The sequence below is a fragment of the Phycodurus eques genome, chromosome 18 (genome assembly GCF_024500275.1).
Source record: "Phycodurus eques isolate BA_2022a chromosome 18, UOR_Pequ_1.1, whole genome shotgun sequence".
Lineage (NCBI taxonomy): Eukaryota > Metazoa > Chordata > Actinopteri > Syngnathiformes > Syngnathidae > Phycodurus > Phycodurus eques.
In genome coordinates, this window is record NC_084542.1 from 8,533,624 (window position 1) to 8,554,320 (window position 20,697).

The 20,697-nt window shown below is 42.2% G+C and overlaps 1 protein-coding gene across 20 annotated transcripts in view; it reads left to right on the top strand.

The window, feature by feature from the left end:
• afdna (afadin, adherens junction formation factor a) overlaps nucleotides 1-20,697 on the top strand; it is a 97,169-nt gene that overhangs the window by 31,123 nt on the left and 45,349 nt on the right. For 11 of the 20 annotated variants that reach the window (XM_061704931.1, XM_061704933.1, XM_061704938.1 and 8 more), the window contains exons 6-15: nucleotides 1,392-1,549; nucleotides 2,915-2,999; nucleotides 5,695-5,841; nucleotides 7,827-7,871; nucleotides 9,107-9,201; nucleotides 9,270-9,520; nucleotides 13,315-13,384; nucleotides 13,508-13,646; nucleotides 15,262-15,467; nucleotides 17,176-17,196. In XM_061704931.1, the coding sequence (XP_061560915.1) occupies nucleotides 1,392-1,549; nucleotides 2,915-2,999; nucleotides 5,695-5,841; nucleotides 7,827-7,871; nucleotides 9,107-9,201; nucleotides 9,270-9,520; nucleotides 13,315-13,384; nucleotides 13,508-13,646; nucleotides 15,262-15,467; nucleotides 17,176-17,196 (1,217 nt within the window). The remainder of the gene's footprint in view (nucleotides 1-1,391; nucleotides 1,550-2,914; nucleotides 3,000-5,694; nucleotides 5,842-7,826; nucleotides 7,872-9,106; nucleotides 9,202-9,269; nucleotides 9,521-13,314; nucleotides 13,385-13,507; nucleotides 13,647-15,261; nucleotides 15,468-17,175; nucleotides 17,197-20,697) is intronic. The other 9 variants (XM_061704934.1, XM_061704949.1, XM_061704951.1 and 6 more) reach the window with 3 other exon arrangements.

Here is a 20,697-nt window from a genome sequence, read left to right on the forward strand (position 1 = left end):
TCTTTCAGTATAATTATCGAGTTAGTCTGTTTTGGAACAAAATTATTTTCTAGTTGTCTGGTTTTGTGAAACCTCTTTTGATAGATCTTTTCAATAAAAATTAGATTTTATTTTTTTTTTGCTCCTAATTAACCCTTTAATTGCTTAATATATATTAATTGAGAATACCCTAAATAATTATTATTAGCTTTAACCTGGAACCAGAAATAAAAAAACTCCCTCAATTCGAAAAAAAATCGACATATCTACTTTTGTGTTTGAACTCTTTAAATACATCCCAAACACTGCAGGGCCTGATGGCCAATTTGGATTTTTTGTTAAATCCGATCTTTTTATGTAGTCGTTCACATTACTAAAAACGAATGTGGCTTCTACAGTGGACAGAACGTGTCTGTGATGTCACACGCATGTGCACAAACCAGGAAGTCACATTGTACATGTGCACAAACATGAGTCGCAGTGTTGACAGAAGTAAATATGGGCCCTCGTGTAGGTCTTGTCATGATGATGTCAAGGAGTTTGTGCAACTGGAGCCAACATTTTCTGATATTTATTAGTACTAAACCATCTACTTTTTGCCTCTGACAGTTTTCTGCTCCTACGTCCGCTGTTGCCATTTTGTGGCCTGACTGTTTTGTCGAGCAATTGTGACCTTTGTCACCGTTTGGTGATCTATGGGTCGGATGTGCGCCCTGTGAGTGTCCATACTGCACTCCCGTTTCATAGATAGCCGATGTATATCCACATATGAAAGAGGCCTGGGTTGGATATGAAAAAATCGGAATGTTACTGTTCACATTGACATGAAAATTTTTTATTTATGTCACAGTGGGCAAAAAAAATAAAAATATTTGACCTGCAGTGTGAACATAGAGGAGGGCGCAGTGAGTGTTGGCGGCATCTTGTGACATCTTGTGTGTGGTGTTACAGAAAGCACAAAAATACAAGGATAAGCATGAATAGGTGCCCTTTGTCAGCCAATAACTGAGAATAGGTTCCACATTAAAAAAATGTGAATAGGTACACTTTTGTAGGGTCAACCACAAATGAGCGGGGGTTCATTGTACTTTTTCACATTCATGAGCCAGCAGCTCACGTATATTAAGTACCCTTTGATGGCCTTCTAAATGCCTCACTCGCATGTTAAGTGACCCAAAGCAGTTGTGATGTTCTCCCTTGCCAAGGTGAGCCATTACGGCCACCTGCCTCATTAGCCTCCAAATGAAAATGTGCATTTGCGTCACAAGTTGTTAACCGGCTCTTATCGACGGCTTAATGTTTTTAAACGGATAGTCTAGTTTTATGTCGCTCCCCAGTGTTCCCGCGGGTCTATTAAAACCAACGTGATCAGTTAAAATATACACATTTGGTTTCGGTGTCGCTCCTTGCAGGGGGGACGTTACGGATCTACGCCGACAGCCTGAAGCCCAACATCCCCTATAAGACCATCCTGCTCTCCACTAGGGACACGGCCGACTTTGCGGTTGTAGAAGCGTTGGAGAAGTACGGGCTGGAGAAGGAGAACCCCCGAGAATACTGCATTGCCCGGGTAACTATGTAAACTATTTTTTTTCCACGTCTTTTTCTTGGGATTTTATTATGCACATACATTCAACGTGATACAAAATGTAACCTGATTTAATCATAACAGTAAAAAGAAAACGGGAAATAAAGTAATTAAAACAAACCGACACTCATTCGCAAACTCCCACGTCACTCACCAGGCCACTTTTAAAGCCACACACATTCAAAGTCATAAATACTACAGCGTAGAATGTGAGGATTTTGACCCCAAAAATAGTGGCACCTCACATGCATATTTTATATTGGTATCATCATGTCCCTCCATCCATCCATTTGCCATTCCGCTTATCCTCACTAAGGTTGCGGGCATGCTGGAGCTTATCCCAGCTGTCTTTGGGTGAGAGGCAAGGTACCCTCTGAACTGTTTGCCAGCAGGGCACATATAAACAACAACCATTCGTACTCACATTCACACCTAAGGGGAATTTAGAGTCTTCAATTAACCTACCATGCATGTTTTTGGGATGTGGGAGGAAACCGGAGTGCCCGGAGAAAAGGCACGCGGAGAACATGCAAACTCCACACGGCGGAGGCCGGATTTGAACCCTGGTCCTTAGAACTGTGAGGCAGAAGTGCTAACCAATCGCCCACCGTGCCCCCATATTGTTATGTAATCATGCAAAAATAAACTTTTATCCAATGAATCGATAGGATAATTTCTAGAATAATCGATTTAAAAAATATTCAATTGCTCAGCCCAATTTAAGGCCAAACAGCTGCGCTCGCAAGGGGCTACAAGATAACATTTTAAGTGCAGTCTTTAGATTCCACCTTTTGTCACAGGCTCAGGGGCAACCAAGGTCACACACGCACAAGCGCATACGAACAAATGCTGTGCCATTGTGTCATTGTGTGTGTATTGAAAACACAACATGAAAACCACTGGGAGGAAAGCAATTTAATGACTTTCATACAGAGAGAGCAGATGCTGAGTGTTGGCTGTCTTCCCTGAAGCCTCCTGAGACACACACACACACAGACATGCACTACTTATAGTTGTAATTTGCTGATGAGGTTGCGGCACAGCAAAAGTCCATTAGGTTAGTGAGGTCGGCAGGACCATGGCTTGTTCGCATGTCAGCCAGTCTGGGGGAGGGGTGAAAGTGTGTGCACGTAGAAACGCAACACAAAGCAACAACAGTCATGAAGTACGGTACTATATTCAAGTTGCCAACTGCTCGCATGTCGTCAATGGGACACAGTTGTGCTATATATAACACACCAGGTAAATTATGGATGATAAAATGACATTTAATTATCATATTATTATTATTTAATCATTGTCGATAAATTGTTAAATAAAATAAATTTGGTTGTTGTTGTGGTGCAGCAAGACGACAAGTCTGGCAAGGAGGTGATCCTGGACGATGGCGAGTGTCCTCTGCAGATTTTTAGGGACTGTCCTGCTGACAGAGGTAAGCTCGCTTTTGCATGTCTTTGCTGCTCCCTTGTGACAGTCTACAATCATTACAACAGTGAAGGTACAGTGGCGCCTTGAGATACGACTGCAATTTCCTCCATGACCACACCTTTAACTCAAAACGCTTGTATTTCAAATAATTTTTTTCCCCCCATGGAAATGTCGTTAATCCTTTCCAGCTCCACCCCCCCCCCCCCAAAAATAAATAAATTGTAATGTGTTTTTAAATAAGGAAACTATCACTCTATAATATTCACCTTTATAAAAACATATCATCATAGTGCAATTTAATGGGATGTAAAGATTTAAAATGTATGTGCATCATGATTAAATCATTGCGACTCCAGGTTTGCGTGACTTGGCCACCGGGCGGCAATCTAATGCAGTTAAGACAAAAAAAAATAAAATAAAATAAAAATACTACTGTAAGTGGCTCAGTAAGCTTCAGTAAACTTAGTCATTTTTTGAGAGCCTAAAGAGTATATACCTGTGAGTATTTTTAAATTCTCTGCATGTGTTGCTGAATGTTTTGTGTTTAAATATCTGTTGCATAATGCGCTATAACACAACCACATACAGTGGGTAAGGGAAGTATTAAGACCCCCTTAAATCTGTCACTCTTTATTGTATTGCAGCCATTTGTTAAAATCATTTAAGTTCAATTTTTTTCCCCTCATTAATGTACATACAGCACCCCACATTGATGGAAAAAAACGGAATTGTTGGAAGTTTTGCATTATTAAAAAAGATTTAGTAGAAGCACCGCTTTGAGCTAATACAGCCATGAGTCTTTATGGGAATGATGCAACAGGTTTTTCACATCTGGATTTGGGGATCCTCTGCCATTCCTCCTTGCAGAAACGCTCCAGTTCTGTCAGGTTAGATGGTGAACGACAGCCATTTTCAGGTATCTCCAGAGATGCTCAATTGGGTTTAAGTCAGGGCTCTGGCTGTGCCATTCAAGAACAGTCATGGAGTTGTTCTGAAGCCACTCCATTATTTTAGCTGTGTGCTTGGGGTCATTGTCTTGTTGGAAGGTGAACCTTCAGGTGTTTTTTTTTTTTTTTAGCACACTCCACGCGGGCTTTCATATGTCTTGCACTAAGGAGAGGCTTCCGTCGGGCCACTCTGCCATAAAGCCTCGACTGATGGAATGATGGTGGTGCAGTGATGGTTGACTTTCTAGAACTTTCTCCCATCTCCCGACTGCAACTCTTGAGTTCAGCCACAGTGATCTTTGGGTTCTTCTTTACCTCTCTCTTCTACTTTACCTCTCTCTTCTCCCCCGATTGCTCAGTTTGGCCGGACGGCCAGCTCTAGGAAGGGTTCGTCCCAAACGTCTTCCGTTTCTCATTAATTTCCTTCCACACTGACTGAGGAGTATCTGCAACATTTGCACAATCAACATTGTCCCAGACTATCGTACTACTCGCTTCAAGTCTCGGCGACCTTTGCACAATGGTCATTGCACCGGACTAGTGCAATATTAGTCATTCGAACTGCTCTAAGTGCTAGAGGACTCTGCATCTTTTTGCACAATTGTCAAAAAATAATAAATAAATAAATTAAAAAATTACCGGCATTACCAGATAACTAGCAACCCTTTATTGCTCAGTGACTGTTTTTCTCAATGTCTTTATGTCTCAAAAGTGTTTTTCTGTCAATTGACTGTCTGTTGTCGTACTAGATCGGGTCCAATTACGGGAGACAAATTCCTTGTGTGTTTTTTGGACATACTTGGCAAATAAAGATGATTCTGATTTAACACATTCACTGCCATTGACGGCTTTAGAAGTCAAATAGCCATGTTAACTGGCTGGGAAGGTTGGTAGTGAATGAGTTAAGGATTAATGAGGCCACTGTGCTTTCATGAACCTTAAGTGCAGCATTTGTAACCTTGGCCAGATCTGTGCCTTGCCACAATTCTGTCTCTGAGCTCTTCTGTCAGTTCCTTTGACCTCATGATTCTCATTTGCTCTGACATGTACTGTGAGCTGTAAGGTCGTATATAGACAGGTGTGTGGCTTTCCTAATCAAGTCCAATTACGTTTTTTTTCTGTCAATATGGGGTGCTGCGTGTACATTAATGAGGAAAAAAAGAACTTAAATGATTTTAGCAAATGGCTGCAATATAACAAAGAGTGAAAAAATTTAAGGGGGTCTGAATACTTTCCGTACCCAATGTCGATGGTATTAAATAGCAAGTCTATGGTGTTTCCCATTATGTGTTAGCATTAAGCTAGTGGACTCGTTTTAAATGTATGTAAAATTCTAAGTTTTATTTATTTTGATGGTAAACTTCAACTGGGAGTTGAATTAAATGGCTTGAAGCCTCTTTTTTGAAGAATTGTTCTCTGTCAAACTGCTGCATGTTGTGAAGTGAGTTGAGTTCCCTGCCCGTATAGCGCTCGTATTGCTAATGTTTTTATTTCTTATATATTAGTAAACAAATTATTTAGCCATCAAAAATTATTTCTCAAACTTTTGTTTTTATGCTTTGAGGAGCCACAAAAGCAAAAAAAAAAAAAAAGCATCAAAATCACTATTCTACTTGTTTTATTTATTTATTTATTTTTCTTTTTTACAAAAAGCTTATTTTCTCCACTTTTGGAAGTGACTTAGTTCAAAGTACAGTTTCTATTACATGTCTCATTTTTAAATGTTTTTTGTTGTTGTTGTATTATGTGCAGGAGCATTGGTGTTCCAGCTAAAGAAGAGACCGCCCGACTACCAGGTGAGGAAGATGAGGAAAGCAGATGACAAAGGCCTGCAAGGGAAGGATGGCTCCGGGTCCTTGCCGCCGGAAAAACTGCCTTACCTAGTGGAGCTGAGTCCGGGTAGGCCTACAACACGTACACATACACTCACCTGCACCCGCACCCAATAGCAATTACATTTTATTCAATTTTATTAGTACAAGCTCATCGTGGCAGTTGGTGATTAGCTGGTGTCAGTGTTGCTCATTTGAAGATGCAAAAGAAGGAGCAGCTAGGTCAAAGCGTGGTGAAGTCTCAAGCGAATCACATGTTGAGGAGTCCAGATGTCACTTGGGAGTTTAATCGCACGTGAAATTCACTAAAGTGAAGTTGAAGTCTCAGTGAGCACATAATCCAATGTACTTGATGCCAACTGCTACCCTGTAATTTTAGAAGGAATATGATGGGACTGTCACAAATCAGCCTGGAATAATCCTCACTTGGTTAACTGGGGAATGAAGGAAATCCTAAAGTGAAATAGAGACTCATATTTGCCAGCATTCCTACTAAAGAATTTGGTATAATTTCTTTTAACCATGTGGGGGTGAGTCTTCTTTTTGAGTCTTTGGTGCAGCTGTCTAGTTGTCCGTGAAAAAAATAGTAGTGGTGAAGCTGCTATTATGCACTTACAAGGAGAGCTTGTATTGAGATTTTCACGATTCAAACCAGTTCTCAGGTGTCTTGATAAGTGCTCACTGAAATTCTTCCGTCAAAACACACAAAGGGTGAAAAATTACAATGCATTTATCACACACTGCTTCAAATCATTCGGTTTGGGGAGGGGGGTAGTCTTTTATGACACTTTCAGTGAATATACAGTATAAGAAAAGTAAGAATTCTAGCATCTTTTTTTGTGGTGTTATTGGAGACTTGTGTTCACCTGCAATGTCCACACTGAAATGAAGCCACCACCGACTAATTTAATCATTATGGCTCTCCTGCAGAGACCCAACTATTTGTATACAAGCAATTAACTAATTCACTGCCAGCCATTTTTAAAGGAGAGTTCCTTGTATTGTAGATGCCTAAACTTGTCTGACTTATTGACATGACAAGCTGAGACTGCCTAATCTTTAGCTTGAGCTCAAACACTGCGCTAATCTGAAAAGAAAACCCTCCATCTACAGGGATCTGTTAGTCATTACAATGGTTTCTCAACCTGAATTTCACAGACGAGCTTGGCATGACCCTCTTCCACCCCTACCCGTTCAAAAACATACTTGAGGAATATATACCAAGTAGCAGGAAATATTTGGATTCCAGTTGACAGATATAAACATTCACGGCAGTGTATTAGTTAAACCGTACAGCCCACCTCCAGAGACCCAACTATTTGTATATAAGCATTTAAAAAGTAAATTTTCCATAAAATTTAAATCCTAACAGGCTGCAAAAATTTGGCAAAACGCAACACCGGGAGAGAGTAGTAAAATATGAGTCTCTCAGCAGGCAGTGGTGGATACGCATGGGACCCATTTTCAAACATTTCAGGCTCTGAACAACAATTTTTATCCGTTTTTATTCCGCATTGCTTTAAATACAAACAAGTGGCACCAGCAATAAATCGGGGCAGTAAGGGAGAAATGTTGGAAGAATACGGGGAGATGGTGTAGCCACAAAGTGGGAGTTTGAGGGGCTTGCATGGAAACAGACGGTAAGTTGCAGTCTCCTCCTTGACATACACTCCAGAAAAAAACCCCACTAATAAATGAACTGAACTTCACTTTGCCTAACAACCTTGTTTCATGCTCCTGACCCTGCTTCCCCTTCTCTCTTGTGCCTTCTCCCCATCTACGCACTTAACACTAACACATTAACACCCCAAGTGGGGGACACAATAATAACAGGTGCTCCTCTTGTTGGTTAATTGCCTAACGAGATCATGCTGCATTTTCACCCTTTGCTATGTGTCTTTTTTTCCCCGCTTTCTCGTGGCATGGTGTGGCACTGCCCCTTTGTGTGTGTGTGTGTGTGTGTGTGTGTGTGTGCTTGTGCGCGCTTGTGCGCGCGTACGTGCACTGGGGTCCTTGTGCATGTCTTCTACTTCCTGTGCCTGCCTGCAATAGGGCGAGGGAATCACTATGCCTACTACTCCTATCGGCATCATGAAGGTAAAAAGTACATCTCACACCCTTCTTTGTGTGTTATCAATGTCTGGATGTAGCAAAATTGTCATTTAAATGTAAAGATTACAACAAAACCAAAGTAAATAGTGCTGGGAATGAAAATGGCAGAAATTCAAGCCATTAAAAGATATGGTGTTGTTATGGTGATGGAAGGTGTTAAATTGTTAAACGCTTTTCTTGTCCTCATTTTCGCATTATTTTTAGATGCAGCTCCCTGAGCAAATGAATGGGTATCAGAAAAACCTCTGTTTTTTTCTTCCCCAAAGAAGTCAACTTTTCCTTTCTCCTCACTGTACTTCCTTTTGCCTGTACTAAGTTCATGTTTGAATAACCATCAGTAATGGCTCATCAGACCCTTCAACCACGAATTTAGATTATTGTAATGGTTTATTTGAAAAGTGTGCAGTCCATGTTAATGTGCATTGGTATGAAATACTAGGCTTCAAGTATATGGGTGCATCTCAATTAATTAGAATATCGTAGAAAAAAAATTATTAATATAAGTAGATCTATTCAAAAAGGAAAATAATTAAAAAAAAAAAGCAGATTTATTAAATGCATAGGAAAATGTGTTTCAGAAGGCCGAATTCTACTTATTTTCCACATTAAATCATTTTCATTGTTTTGTTTTTGTAATGTAATTATTTGATGGAACTGGTACTGGCCCCGTATATTCATGATATAATATGATTATTTCATATTGAGTATCTTCATACTGCAATATTTAAGCCTTTAAGAAAATATAATTTCTGTATGTTTCGCAGGTATTGTTTTTTTCTGGCCGGTATAAAGTCTCATTGAATGTTTAACATTTGACATCCCAACCACTAATACTAGAAAAGTTGCAGAATGGCCGATGATCGAAGATTAACCTGACATGCACAGTGCTCAGTGCGGTAAAATGGCTTGGTCGTTTTAAGTGGATACAACGCAAACTAAATGGGGGGGGGGGGGGGGAGCAAGAATATATTGATTTCATCATATTTATTAATGAAATTTGTACTGGCCTGGTTTGGCCAGTATCTGTAAGGTACGTCTTGGCCTAACACACTGTCATAATGGCCCGGGGCCATCGGGCCAACATTGATGTCGGACCCTGCACTTTATGAAATAAGTGACATTTAGTACTGAACGTTTTCATGATTAATTTTGTATTTTTTTTTTTTTTTTTTTTTTTTTTTTAAGATGTACCTGTACTTAAGTGCCTCCTTGCATTGCAGATGGGTCCGACTCGCGGGACAAACCCAAGCTGTACCGCCTCCAACGCAGCATCACAGAGGTGGGCTCGGACTGCACAGAGGACGGGGCCATCCAGGTACAAAAGATGCAAGTCCATACTCCACTTTTCATTTGGATTGTTCTGACGGTTCCGTGTGCCATCAGCTTCTGGGCCCGGGCGTGCTCCCTCACCACTGCAACCTGACGCACAGCGAGGGCCTGGTGACGGTGACGCCACACGGGCCCGATGCCGACACCTTCGTGGACGGCCAGCGCATCAGTGAGACGGCCGTGCTGCGCTCGGGGGCCACGCTCCAGTTCGGATCAGCGCATGTCTTCAAATTCGTCGACCCACTCTACGACCAGGGTGCCAAGAGGGAGCCGGCTGCCATGATGCGCACCAGGCACAAATCTGGGTGAGGAAAAGTCTGATTCTAGTACTAGTTGTAGTCACAGGGTTATGGTTAAGTTTCTCGATATAGGAAGATTCCTGGTACTAGTCTAGGCAGAGTCTGATTCTAGTACAAGTTCTAGTCAGTGTTGGTTCTAGTTCTACTCAGAGTTCTGGTTTCAGTACTACTTCTAATAATAATAATAATCATACCACCACTTATATAGTTACTCACCTCCAACAGTATTGGAACGGCAAGGTCAAGTCCTTTGTTTCTGTTTTATAAGAAAAGACATTTGGGTTTCAGATCAAAAAGGTAATATGAGACAAAAGTTCAGAATTCCAACTTTTATTTCTTATTTACATCTAGATGTGTTAAACAATTCAGGACAGAGCACCTTTTGTTGGAAGACACCCACTTTTCAAGTGAGCAAAAGTATTGGAACAGACATTATTAAATACACTTAAAGTGAATAACGTTTAACAGTTAATGGCATAACCCTTACTTGAGTCACTGACAGTGTAGTGGTACACTCTCCTGGCTTTGGTGCGGGCAGTGTGGGTTAAGTTCCCACTCAGTGTGAATGTGATTGCGAATTGTTGTCTGTGTCTATATGCGCCCTGCGACTGACTGGCGCCTAGTTCAGGGTGTCGTCCGCCTTTCGCCCAAAGTCAGCTGGGATAGGCTCCAGTACCCCGCGACCCTGAACAGGATAAGCGGTGTTGAGAATGGATAGATGGAACCCTTACTTGCAATAAATGCATCAAGCCTGCGACCCATTGACTTCACCAGACTGTTGCATTCTTCATTTGAAATACTTTTCCAGGCCTTTGCTGCAGCCTCTTTCAGTTCTTGTTTGTTTCTGGGGGGTTTTCCCTTCAGTCTCCTCTTCAGGAGGTAAAATGCATGCTCTATTCGGTTAAGGTCCGGTGATTGACTTAGCCATTCTAAGACCTTCCACTTTTTACCCCTGATGAAGTCCTTTGTTGTGTTGTTAGTGTGTTTGGGGTCATTGTCTTGTTGCATGATGAAGCTTCTCCAGATTAGTTTTTGATGAATTTTTCTTTAAATTGCCAGACAAAATGGTTTTGTAGACTTCAAAATTAATTCTGCTGCTCCCATTATGAGTTACATCATCAATAAAGACTAGTCAGCCCTTTCCAAAAGCAGCCATGCAAGCCCAAGCCATGACATTACCTCCACCATGCTTCACAGGTGAGCTTGTGTGTTTTGGATCATAAGCAGATCCTTTCTTTCTCCATGCTTTGGCCTTTCCATCACTTTGGTAGTGGTTAATCTTTGTCTCACCAGTCCATTAAACTTTGTTCCAAAACCTTTGTGGCTCCTCTCTGTACTTTGCAAAATCCGATCTGGCCTACTGATTCTTTTTGCTGATGAGTGGTTTGCATCTTGTGGTATGGCCTTTATATTTCATCTCTCGAAGTCTTCTTCGAACACTGGATTGTGATGTCTTCACCCCTGCCCTGTGGAGGTTGGCAGTGATGTCACTGACTGTTGTCTTTGAGTGTTTCTTCACAGCTCTCACAATGTTTCTGTCATCAACTGCTGTTGATACCCTTGACCGACCTGTTCGATGTCTTGCTCGGTACACAAGTAGTTTCTTTCTTTTTCGGAACAGTCCAAATTGTTGTATTGGCTATGCCCAATGTTTGAGCAATAGCTCTGATTGTTTTCTCTCTTCTCTCAGCTTCAAAATGGTTTGCTTTCCTCCCATAGACAACTCTCTGGTCTTCATGTTTGCTTAACAGCAAATACAGTTTTCACAGGTGAAACCCAAAGCCAAAAACAAGCACTATCTAATCTAATAAATAAAAACGGCATCACCTGAGCACCTAGAAACACCCATCAGTCACGTTCCGATATTTTCGCTCACTTGAAAAGTGGGTGGGTTCAAACAAAAGGTGCTCTGTCCTGAGTTATTTAACATACCTGGATGTAAATACCATGAAATAAAAACTGGAATTCTGAACTTTTGTATCATTCATCTTTTGATCTGAAACCCAAATGTCTCCAGTATACAACAAAAACAAAGGAATTGATATTGCCATTCCAATACTGGGACTGTATATACTTGGCAGTTGCACACATTATTCATTCACTCCTCAGTCACACCTTGGTGGTGGTAAGCTACTTGTGTAGCCACAGCTGCCTTGGGGCAGTCTGACGGAAGCGTGGCTGACATTCTGTGCCTACGGTCCCTATGACCACCGCCGAACATTCAGCCACATTCATTCATAGGCAATATGGATTAAGTGTCTTGCCCACGGACACAACGACGACATGCGCACGTGGGCATATGAACCAGCGATCCTCAGGTTGCAGGGCATACTCTTACACTCTGCACCGCCTCAGATTTCGGTCAAGAAAAACTTTTGAGTTTAGAGCAAAAATAAAAGTGTTGCATTAATATTTTGTTGAGTGTCATTTCAATCGGAGTCAGTGTTCCGGTTTTTGGATCTGGTTTGAATTGTGATGGCAGCAACGGGTCTGGTTCTGGCTCTAGACTGAGTCGTGGTGAGAGATGCTCGCCATCTGTGAGGGGAAAGATGATGATGAGGTTTGAGATGAAGGTAGCGACGGATCAGAGGAAATTAGAGGAGAGGAAGAGCAAAGGTTGCTCGGGCCCTCTAATCTCATCAACATGGTGCAGGGTGGGGCCTCCTCCTCTTCCTCCTTTTTCTCCTTCTTTTCGGTTACCACACAATCGTGGCCGATAAGAACGAGAGCAAGGGAACGTGAATGAAAAAGCAACAAAAATCTTCAGATTTCACTGCAATGGGAATTACTGATGATTGAAAGAAGTTTCCACAGTGTGGGGTAAAGTTGCTAAGTTTTCTTCTTCTTGTTTTCATTACTTCCACCAAGGAGCTTGTGAGTGTGAACATGTTTGTCAATTCACATGTAATGGGAACATTGTAGAAAAGAGGGAATTGACAGAATTAGTAGGTGAATATTGATCGCGACGTCTGTGAGTTCGGATGACTTTTGTCATGCTAACAAGTGCGTCTTGTTTTACTCCGTATTATTTGTGAAAGAGTAGTGATTGACTTGAGTAGTGATCACTTTAAACACTACATGTTTCAGTTTTTTTGTGTGTGTCCCACACTTAAAACCTTTGACAGCTGGAAGTCATGTTTGACAATGTGGCCTCACACTGGCATCTTCTGGCCAACACAAACCTAAAACATTGAGTCCGTGTTAGTGAGTGGGTGGATTGTTTGTGCGTGCGTGTGTGTGTGTGTGTGTGTGTGTGCGCGCGTGTGTGCTTGCGTATGTGTGCTCGTGTGTGTAGGTGTGTGCTCGTGTGTGTGTGTAGGGGTGGGCATTTGGGGGTGTGTGTAATGATAATAATGCATTACAGTTATATTATTGTTGTTATATTGTTAGTATTTTATAGACACTCAAAAGAGGCTTTAAAATTGCATACATTATTCATTCACTCCACAGTCGTACCTAGTGGTGGTAAGCTATGTGTGTAGCCACAGCTGCCCCTGGGGCAGTCTGACGGAAGCGTGGCTGCCTTTCCGCGCATACGGCCCCTCCGAACACCACCACCACCTTCAAACATCCACCCACATCCAACCACATTCATTCATCCAAGGTGACGGTGTGTGTGATCTACAGTGTGTGCGTGTGCGTTTGTGTGTGTACAGAGTACTGTACCATGAGTGTGTACCATTTAGTGTACCTTTTTTGTGTGTGTCCTGTACTGTACTGTGTGTTTGTGTGTACTCTAAGGTAGTCTCAATGAGATGTCCTCAACCCTCACGGGGTACTTTTGTGTGTCTGTGCTGCAGCAGCGTTCCCGAAACCACCTTTGATCTTCAGGGGGACATCCACAGCGGGGCCGCCATGCCCACCAGCAAGGTAACGCACACACACACACACACACACACACACACACACACACACACACGCAGTTTGTATACGGGAACATGGCCTTTAAATTTGCACAAAAGCAAGCAGAAAAGCACTCCTGTGTGTGTGCAGAGCTCAGGGAAGCTGGAGATGGAGCGCGGTATGGTGAAGCCCATGATCCGAAGCGAGGTGCAGGACAGCCGGACTCAGGACGGCTCGGCCGACCGGCCCGAGTTGACTCTGCCAGCCAGCATCGAGTTCAGAGAAAATTGTGAGTCAAAACTTTAACTGGATGCAAATTGGGCTCTGCATTATGGCCTTAAAAGAAAATGTTAGATACATCCCCCCCCCCCGTTTTTCCCCTTCGCTTATAGAAAACGCGAATTGCATTTAAAATAAGAATTTTTTTTCTATTCCTATTTTTTACTCTAGGATTTCCTTTATTCCCCCGATAACAAATAAGCTTTTTTTTGACACATTAACTTGCATCAGCTTCCACATAAATAAAATAAATAAATATTTTGTCTTTATAGACAATGTATAATTATAGTAAGTCTTTCCTCTTGTTAATACAATTTGCTTTGAGATACGAGTTACCCTATTTACAACTTTTTTTTTTTTTTTTTTTTTTTTTTTTTTTTTTTAGATCGGGCCGTCATTCGGACGATTCTTTTGCTTTGACTTACGAGCAATAATTTGAGATACAGGCGCTGTATGATGACAGGGAATTTATTTATTTACTTCGTTGTCCTTTTTGGTTGTTAGGTCAAACAGAAAGGAGGACCTGATTCCCTTTTATGCCAGAACAGTTTTTAATGTGCCACAGTTTTTAAGCTGCCACGATTGTTCTTTATGTTCTGATGGATATTTATCGAAAATTTCAGTGGGACAGAACAATGTTTTAAAGGGGAGTGGCAGAAAAAAAAGGGAGAGTCAGTGAACAGATAACTAAATAATATAGGAAGAGAAGACAACAAAAGACAGGACAATAGCTATAAGAAAGATTAGGAAAGGACAAGGACAGGAGGGGAAGCATCCGGGACAGACGCAATGAATCCGGCTGTACAACTGAATTGTGGTGGGAGTGGCTATGTAAATTCTAAATATCTATAGAAACAGTGCAAGTGAGAGGATACCCAGGAAGTTTGCATCGTTATGAGTTATTTATCGCAATGAGTGAGTGGCCCCACACCAAGTGAATAAGTGTGTCTGCAGACACATGCAAGTGAATTGACACCGTCTCGCATGCACAATAACCTTCAGAAGTGTCCTGTAATTCCTATCCCTGCACTGCGGGGGCTCAGGACCCCACCCCACCCAAATGAGAGGCGGTTCGGGCCCAGGAGCCCACCCGGGGGCAGCGGGACACCACCCACACTGAGGGACCCAAGGCGGTCCACCGGCCCCACCGAGGCACCCCAAAACTGGCCACCCACAGGCCGCAGGGGCCCAACGCCACCCCCGAGTGAAAAAATATTTACAGTGAATGGTGTGAGGTTGTGCTTAGTGAGTGATTTAAGAGGCATGGCTCCTGCAGGCTGGGCCCATCCGGCGGGACAACCACGGGGAGAGAGGACCGCCAAACCCAGCCCCGCAGTACCGCCCCCCGGAATCTGCGCCCATCCCACCCAGCACCCAATACCCACCCCAGAGTACAGGAGGTGGACATGCCCCCAGACCAGGCAGCGGAAAAACCCCACAGCAGGCCCCATGGTCAGCAGGGAACTGCTTTGAACTGCGAAATCAGCTAAACAAAAATGATAAAAAAGCGTCCTGACTAAATTGATTAATTACCCATACCTAACACAAACTATTACCTTCTTCGTGGAGGTAACACCCACTGCGTTTGCTAGCGGGTATTTACCGTATTTCGACTTTGTGCGCAGCCGAAGACACGTTCCTGTCGGCCATTATCAACTACACCAACAGCTCGACGGTGCACTTCAAGCTGTCCCCCACGTATGTTCTGTACATGACGTGCCGCTACGTGCTGTCGCCCACCTACCGGCCCGACATTTCGCCCTCGGAGCGGACGCACAAAGTCATCGCCATCGTCAATAAGATGGTGAGCATGATGGAGGGCGTCATCCAGGTGAGTGCTTGTCATTCTTTTCTTTTCTGCATCCGGTCCATTTGTGTGTCACTTTTCTGTTGTAAGTTTGCGTGTGGCAAACGCTCATTTAGTTGTCTGTCTCTCCATGCTTCAGCTCTGTGTTGCCAGTTGTTGTTTGTGCACCTGTCCTGCGCTCGGCAGTGCTAGCCGCTCGTGAAAAAGCTAATGCACAAATGCGTGTATGGAGAGTTTATGGCTTATTTTATGTATCATAACCAAGAGCACGTTTACACTGGCAAAGCACACTGATGTTAATTCATCTATTTATTGAGGTTCAGCTCAGGTCAATTCAGTTTTATTTCTATGGTGAAAATTGACAACAGAAGTTATCGCAAGACACTTCATATATCTTCGCTGTTGGGCGAAATCCTCGCATGTCCAAAATGAAGCTGTCTTACATGAGTTACCAAAAACTGCACTGCTAATGTTGGTATTATGTTTGGATGGATGGATAGACACTTTATTCATCCAGTGAGGAAAATTAGATACCTTAAATTGCTGTCATATATTGTTATGCACAAACATAAATACACCACCACCTTAAAATCATGTGCAATTGATGATTTGTTAATTTATTAAGCTGTCATTGATTAAAATGGGAGGACACGTCGCTATCTATCCACATCAAAGTCTGCACTGACACCAACCAGACAAAAAGCAAATGAGTGTGATTACATCATCTTCCCAAACTCTTTTGCAGAGGTCTTAGAGCCTTGAGTGATGACTAAAAAGTTTAAGAGCCGGAAATGGATCTTCACCCTTTCCTTTGTGGCTGACCATTCTGGACTGAACCATGACAGCAATCCATTTTTAACAAAACCGGCTTACTCAAATGTATTTAACCATTTTACTATTTCCATATTTTAAATCTTGAGGTGACATAATACCCCATGGCTCCTACAGAGTGAGGGAAGGGGCCGGGTTGTCCAAGACTTCTCAGACAGTAGAGTGTACGAGAGTTATTAGATTTGTTAAGCTATTTTAACAGTTTAAATTGGTTAATAATGTTTCAAATTAACAGATGACGTGGGGAGAGATCCATGGTGTTGACTTGTGAAGAAAATATAAAATTGACCATATTTGGACGAAAGTGATGATACGGCGCAGGTCAAGAAGCATGCTCCTCACTCGATCAAAGAAAGTCAAACAGTTTCATATGCATTTACTTGTGTAGCTTCTTTTTACACTGACATGCATAAATATGACAAAATGTTTCCTTGACATTTTCATTGAAAGCTCCTATGAGTTTGATAAACATGAATTGTATCCTGTAATGAGGATAAGCGCTAGCAAAGATGGATGGTTGGCGATAGTGAGTTGAAACATCCATCCATTTTCTACAGCTACACTCTATCCGAGCTGACTTTTGCGTCAGAGGCGGAGTACACGCTGGACTGGTCGCCAGCCAATGGCAGCTAAACCCTTAGACTAACAAGCGCTGTAGAAAGTAGATGGACGCTTAAAGTGGTTTCTACGGTGGTGAGGAGTTTGAACAAGTTGATGCTTGTCATCTTTGAATGTGACAAAGGACAGACTTGTCATTTGAACCATGACCATATGTGTGTGTTAGGTGTGTGTTTGTCTGTGCGTGTGTTACCATAGTGTAGCTGTTGACGTGTTCTCTCCCTGTCTGTGAACGTGTCCTTCCTCCTCCTCCTCGTCCTCCTCCGTTCCTCCGTCCATGCAGGAAAGTCCTGAAGGGGATCAGGTAGGATAGCATATCATGAGACTCTTGCTTTTTCTCTCTCAATTTCTATCTATTTCTCCCAGGGCGGGCTATTTCAAATGTTCTTCAATTAAATTAAAATGATCATTTAAACCCTCATAACGACAAATTACAGAGTAAATGACAAATAACTCTTAACTATAATGTGTCGCAAATACAGAATAATTAGTACGCAAAATAAACACAAGAACAATTTCCATAGTTTTCATGATGATTTCTGGAGTCCGAAATGTTGGCATCTACTACCTGTGATCGGATGAAAAGCCTTGGTGAGGCAGAATGTGGCTCATTATCCAAGGTTATGTGTGAATGTGATTTATCAAACCTGAGATGAATTACGCTGGTTGATTTGTGCGGTTTTAAATAGTGCGTCTGAAAGGCAGCTGCAAACTAATAAACAAACCAAGCATGCCAGTCACAAGAACAAGTCATGCCATATGATCTATGACAAAACTCTTTTCAGCGCACTGTGACACTTGGCGCTGGCCTCTCCTGCAGACATCCGAGTGTGCTGTGCCGAGTTTTAAATGAAATGTTTTATAGGATAGGAGCTTGGGATGACTTAAATCAACCAAAACATGGCTTCTATGCAGTTGCTGGCTTTACCAAAGTTATCAGAGCGATACATTTATTTTCTGTAACTTTAATATGTTACAATTATGTCATTTCAAACTTCAGTGCTACTTAAAGCACAAAACCCTCCACCAAAAGCACACACAGTCTGTTAGTGTGAACACAAAATTTAGTGATCAATATTTGCGATCATAGAAGATCAGGGGCCTCATGTACAAAAGGTGCGTACGCACAAAAACGTGGCGCCTGTTCTTTTTCACGCCGAAGTTCAGATGTATCAAGAGTGACATGACCGTGGAAATGTGCGGTGCCACACGCCAACTGCATGGCTAGCGTACGCACGTTTCTGCAGCTTTTGGTGCTTTGGCGACACTTAGAGGTGATGCTGGGAAACTGTTCTCATAAATCTGCACACCAGAGAGACATGAATAATTAGCACTGATGAACAATTCATGCCCGGCAACATTTGATTTCAACAATGCAATTGGGGCAAGGACTGAGAATTAATTTGTTAACCATTGTATTTAATGTACCACTGATATATTTGAGGACACCTAGTAATTGATCAAGGCAATAATTTTTGCCGCATATTGCCCACACAAATCGCTTCGTGACTCCAGCACATGCACTGAAAAAAAGAGTCCTTTGAATTGACTTTGAACATGTACATCGGTTGCACATGATTAAAATGTGTTTAAATTGACATAATTTACCCCTCTTCTCCTAAAAAAAAAATTTTTTTTGTCAGTGTTCGTGTCCTCTCCTGTGTATTAAAATAATAAATTGAGTAATCAAAAAGGAGTCCAAAGTTTTTGATATCTTCTTTGATATGCTGATGTGCTTATATTTGAATTCAAAAGATTTATTACAAACACCACACATACATTTACGCATGAACCTTTATCTCACAGGGCTGAGTGTAGGTTACTGTATGAACACATTTGTTATGAGTTCTAAAAAATACATGGCGTTAACCTTGTGGGGTGATCATAGTCAGCCACGTCCTCCCATCACTCCTGAGAGAGCAGCATCACCCATGATCGCAGCGATTCTCTCCTCGAACGGTTGAGGCCCTCTGCGCCGGTTCTTCCGCCTTTTTTTGGCCACACTTTGGCGGTGGGCAGCTGTCCTCCGCTTCACAGCCACTTTAATGTCTGACCACTTATTTTTTTAGTTCAGCGTGTGCGCGCTATTCTGTCTCCACAGCATTGTCAGCCGCACACGCGCTGTCCCATTCGCTCCTCTTTTGCGTGTTGTTAATGCCGTAGGACAGCGTGCCAAAGAGGATTTTTCTTGCCTGCCTCCACTTCATTGAGCAACTTCACATTCAGAAAAATTATTTTTCTTCATTACCTTGTTCATTTTCCTTTTTTTCTGATCATGCAGAGATCGGCATCTCAGGTGCAGGGTTCATTTAAATATGACTTGCATATTCAAATATGGGCGTGGACAGGGAGGAGTCAGCTTCTCCAACATGTGCGCTCATTTCCACGTTGACTGGAATGTATGAAGGAAATGTGCTTGGATTCATGAGTACGCAGCGTTTCATATATCTGAATATTTTTGTACGTACGACATTTTCTGGATTTGAGCATACGCCATGTTTTAGGAGGAAATCCACGCAAGTCTTTGTACATGAGGCACCAGGTTCTTGGTCTTTCTCAGCATTTCGGAAAGAAAATATTAATATTAAATTGCTTTAGTTTGGCTGAATATCTCACGTAAACCCTTAAAAATATTGATATTTTGGGCCAATCTTTACAATAATAAATATGCTAAATAAGCTTAGTGGTTGCCCAACCTAGACAGCTTTCTCAACCTCTTCTTGCTTATTCTTTCTTTCTGTCCTTCTCATGCTTATTTGACCAGCCCCCACCCCATTGGATGTTGTCGTTGCTGCTGCTGCTTTTTCCCCTGCTATTTCTAACAGAAATGTTAAAACAAAAAGTGGTACCTTCACTTACGAGTGCCTTTTCTCTGTTATGAGCTGTCCAGATTTATTCTCTCTCTCTCTCTCTCTCTCTCTCTCTCTCTCGCTCGCTCTCTTCCTCTCCCTCTAAAATAGATTAGTGAGTCCTGTTGGTACTAGTACTGTTATGCAACTGGCATGTGAGCAAGGAGCCACAGTCACCAATACACTTTCAGACGTTTATTATGGGGCAAGCAGTCAAACACACAAATACAAAATGAAAACACTCGCAAGGAGTTGCTGTAGGCCATAACTCACACCCAGAAATTCACACATAGACTAACCTTCTCCAGCTCTTCACTCATTCAGCCACATCCCTTAAAGGCACTTATCCAACACACAAATACCACAGTATGTCCAGTAGTTACAGTTTGTAAATCAAATTGCTTACTTTCTATTCTTTGTTATTATATTTTTATATGAGTGCTACATGCTATTTTCTTTATTAAGGATACCCAACAAATCGTACAAATTGAACTCCTAAGTCCCGGTACCACTGTATAAGACGATAATGCAGCCTTTCAGAGCTGGAAAACTAAAAGTCACCCCAGACTAATGATTCCATTCAGCTTCCGGGACCTGCCTGCATGCCACCCAAACAAAAAGAATCCAGAGCCGACGAGTTGAAAGCAAAATCCTCCTCCCTGTGCAGTCGTTGCATCCGTATTCTGTCGTCACGTGACACTTGTGTATGAAAGACTCTGCTCTCTTCTCACCTCTTTAATGCTTCATCTGTCTGTTGTTCACATACTCCTTTTGTTAACTTTCCATTTTGGATGCACTTGGCTCCTTAACAACCCCAGGCTGCTCCGAACAGTAATTTGTCTTCTGTTTTTGGTTTGTTTTACTCCCCCCCCCCCCCAGATCGGCAGGGATATACGAGTGCCCGCTCCGATTGGTGGATTTTGTTAACCATTCAGCTCCTCAGATACCAAGCCCTT